Genomic DNA, 4,103 nt, shown 5'->3' with positions numbered 1-4,103 from the left:
CCCCCCCCCCCCCCCCCCCCCCCCGCCTCCCAGAAATAGAACCAAACCAGACCTGGAAACCAGGAGTCTAGGACCAACTGAAAAAAATAATGGGTATAAAAAGGGGTCAAGTTAGAAAAGGGACATGGTTGCTTTGCTCCAAGGATTTCACATTCTGTTTCTTACGGCACAAGAATCCCACCCTAGGGCCACCGCTGTGAGGCACAGTTGGACCTAGCAGGCCTCAAGCAGCAGGAACTAGCCAGAGCCCGAAACTCTGGGACTTGGCTGTTTGGGGAAAAACAGGCACTACTACAGAGACATGGGCTCTGAAGAAGGAATGGGGTAAAGGAGATACAAGAAAGTAAAACTGGTCACCACAATACTACCTAGGTTCAGTAACCTCCCCTTACAGTTATGATGTTACTGCAGAGGGGAAAACAATCAGAAAAAATGGAAATCTGAGGAAGGAGAGTCATCCAAGACTATCTGGCCTCTCAGCAATGGGATAATATGGAATCTGGCCCTAATTATATGCAAAAGGATTCCTAGATTTGGAGTCAAAGAGCATGGGTTTGAACTCAGGCTCTGCTGGTCACTAACACTGGTGTCCTAGGCCTCAAATCGATCAGTCAACATTTATTAAGCTCTATAATACTAAGCCCAGGCGATAACAAAAAGAAGCAAAAGATAGTAGTGCCTGCCTACAACCAGTGTACAATCTAAATCAGGTTCCTCATTCAAAAAACAAAGGCGTTGGGATTGGAAAGGCAGCATGATAAGAGAGGCCAGGGTCTGGAATTGGGAGCTCAGATCCTGGTTCTGGCCCTTACTGCCTGCGTCACCTTCAGCATATTAACTAACCTTTTGGGCCTCGAGTTAGCTTCTCTGGAAAAAGAGAGGGCTGGCCTAGATGACCTCTAAGGTTTCCTCCAGCTCTAACGGAAAGTTGGAGGAATTATTACCAGGGGATGGCTCACAGACGTCAGGGCCGGAGAGAGGGCAGAGGCCTGGAACTGTCTGCATGTGACTGAGTGTTGTGCGCACAGCCCTGTTCCTGTCCTCGCAGAGCGCGACTAAAAGGGGCGTCCCGGGGGTCCCTAGAAAACATGCAGCGGGGGCAAGGGGGGCCTGCATTGGCCTAGAGGGGGAACCCCACGGGCAGGAGCTATCGGTCACCCCAGAACGACGCCGGCCCCTTTCTTCTCTGAAGCGCTGTCCTATGATGGGGTGACTGACCCCCTGCAGAGCTCGGGGGGCCCTGCGTCCAAGCCTGGGGGTGCTCGGGGTCTACTTGCAGGAAGGGACCGAAACCACTTCTGACTCGGAAGGAGAGGCTTCTCGGTGGCTGACGCAAAGTCTCTCCCCACTCGTCTTCTCCCTCTCCCCGGTCCCCGGCAGCCCCGCTCCCATCTCGCCCCACCCCCCGCAGGGGTAGAACCCGACAGGGGCCTCACGGGCCACCGTACCGGAAGGTGTCCTCGATTTCATTGATGGTTGTGTCCTTCTCCACCACCAGGAAGTTCGGGTGGCGGTGCTTGTTGAGCTCTCCGATGCCACCCAGCAGGAAACCGGTAACGGTGTCCTCGTCTCCAATCACCGCGATCAGCTTCCCTCGCCCAGCCATGCTAGATGCTGCTAGGCTGCCGTCTCACACAGCCCCCCAAGAGCGGCGGAAAGGTGGAAGCGCCTCCCACGTTGGCTCCCCCCACTGCCCGCCCCCTTAGTTCGCCACAATGTGGGGGTGGGGGGCGGCAACCTTCCCCCTCGACACATGCGCGTTGCTAGTGGCTGGCTGTTCTCGACTGCCTCCTCCCTCCGCCCTCGCTCTGAGCAGGCGTGTGATTAGCCCCGGGTCTCGGAGTTCCGCCGCGCCTGCGCCGAATCGAGCAATTTCCGCCAGTGAAACTACCATTCCCAGAGCTCCTTGCGGCCAATAAACCTCTCGGGGAGGTACCGGTGAAGTAGCGTCCTAGCACGCCCTCGAAGATGATTGGAGAATATGGCCAAGGCCATATTGGTAGGATCTGAGGATCGCCGATGTAGAGATGGGAGGGAGCCCAGAGGAATCATAGACCGACCTCTTCGTTTCACAGGTAGGAGGTGGGAGAGGCAGGAGCGGGGCTACTTTGACTGCTGAGACAGGGCTCTGTTTTCTACTTAGCCCTGGAAGATTGGAAGTGGGAGGGTATTCATGCGCCCCGAGAGACACTAGGGGTGAGGGGGGGGAACTGGGGAGGGGAGGATCCCCCAAATGCAAAGAGTCAGGGATGGCTTTTAAACTTTATAAACAAATTTTATTGGTATCTTTTGTAGGTCGCGTTTCCCCCGAGTATCCCTCCTCCCTGTCACAGGGAGCCATTCTATATAACAAATAACTTTAAAAAATTTTTTTTTCAAAAGGAGATTTGATTTGTCTTCTTTCCCTCCCCTAACCCCCTTCCCCACTCAGCAAGAAAAACAAAAGCCCCTTTTAAAATACTTGGGATGTAACACCCGTGACCTCCCACCTGTGCAAAGGGTTGCTTTGGAGACGTTTGTTCTTTGTAATGTTGCCACATCTACTTTTGATTGTTTCGTGGTTGTTCTTTACTTTTACTTTGTTGTAGTCATTGTGTGGGGCAGCTAGGTGTTGCAGTGCATAGAGCCTCAGACGCTAGCTGTATGACCCTGGGCAAGTCACTTAACCCTGTTTACCTCAGTTTCCTCATCTGTAAAATGAGCTGGAGAAGGAAATGGCAAACCACTCCATTATCTTTGCCAAGAAGAGCCCAAATGGGGTCACGAGGAATTGGGCACGACTGAAACAACTGAACAACAACAAAAATACTCTGTTACATCCTTGTACCACAGTTTGTGGAGCCATTCCCTAATTGATGGGCATCTACTTTTGTTTCCAGTTCTTTGCTATAACAAAAAGTGCCATTATAAATATCTTGACCATATAATATGTGACTTACATAATATATAATCTAGTATTGTATGTGTTATGTAAATATATATAACCACAATTTTTAACCAGGGTGGGGAGACCTCGCATAGGGCCACACTCTTTATTGCTGTCAGGCCTGGGGAGCCCTCTTTGTTTCTCCTTCCCTCCTCCATTAGAGGGAGGAAAGGAAAGCAGGTTGAGCAGCAATCTGTCCTCCTCAGAGTGCTGGAATATTGGACGGCTTCATTCCCTCTTCTTCCTCTCTGGGAAAGTTTCCCTGAAATCCACACTGGGCAAAACAATTTTCTGCCTCCTCTGCTCCCTCTCGCAGTGACAGGCTATCAGGCTTCCATCTGTACCACTTGGCCAGGCTCAGGAATGTTGATTTATTTATTTTTAGTTTTTTTTATTCTGAAAAACACCCAAAAAAAGCATTTCCAAATACACAGTCAGATACAAAAGGAGGATTGTATAGGAAACTAGAATCATATATTTATAGCTGGGAATAAAATGGAATTAGCGTTTATTAACTACTTACTATGTGCCAGGCACTACACTATGAGCTCTACAAGTATTATCTCATTTGATCCTCACAACAATCCTGAGTGTTGTTGTGAACAACCCTGAGAAGTATGTGCTGCTATTATCCCCATTTTACAGTTGAGGAAACTGAGCTTAAGTGATTTGCCCAGAGCCACAGTACTATTTGAACTCAGGTCTTCTGACTCCAGGCCCAGACCTCTATCTACTGGGCCACCTCAGCTCTCTAGTACAGTCCTCTTCTTTTACAGATTAGGGAGTTGAGGAACAAAGGGGAAGTGACTTTACAGAATCCCGGCCTCTCCTAGATGACAGCCACCTTAGAGACTATCTTATCCAAACCCTACCTGAACAAAAATTTCCTCAAAAACATACCTGACAAACATTGTACTCAATAACAGCCACATTGTGCAATGACTAATATTGATAGACTTAACCCTTCCCAGCAATACAAGGATCTAAGACATTTCCAAAGGCCTTGTGATGGAAAATGCCATCCACATCCAAAGAAAGAACTATGGAGTTTGAATGCAGATCAAAGCATACTATTTGCTATTTTTTTTCTCTTCTGAGTTTTGTTTCCTCTTTCTGGTGGTTCCTCCTGTTGGTTCTAATTTTTACTTACAACATCACTAATCTGATGTTTAATAGG

At 49.1% G+C, this 4,103-nt stretch overlaps 1 protein-coding gene across 1 annotated transcript in view; it reads right to left on the bottom strand.

Annotated features, from left to right (window-relative positions):
- ATP6V1F (ATPase H+ transporting V1 subunit F) overlaps nt 1–1,734 on the bottom strand; it is a 2,525-nt gene extending 791 nt beyond the window's left edge. The window contains exon 1 of the mRNA XM_027840168.1: nt 1,449–1,734. Within this exon, the coding sequence (XP_027695969.1) occupies nt 1,449–1,606 (158 nt within the window). The 5' untranslated portion in view covers nt 1,607–1,734. The remainder of the gene's footprint in view (nt 1–1,448) is intronic.
- Between the last annotated feature and the right edge of the window lie 2,369 nt (nt 1,735–4,103).

The sequence above is a fragment of the Vombatus ursinus genome, unplaced genomic scaffold, assembly GCF_900497805.2.
Source record: "Vombatus ursinus unplaced genomic scaffold, bare-nosed wombat genome assembly UNPS02014839.1, whole genome shotgun sequence".
Classification (NCBI taxonomy): domain Eukaryota; kingdom Metazoa; phylum Chordata; class Mammalia; order Diprotodontia; family Vombatidae; genus Vombatus; species Vombatus ursinus.
This window is presented reverse-complemented; position numbering and strand designations above follow the sequence as displayed.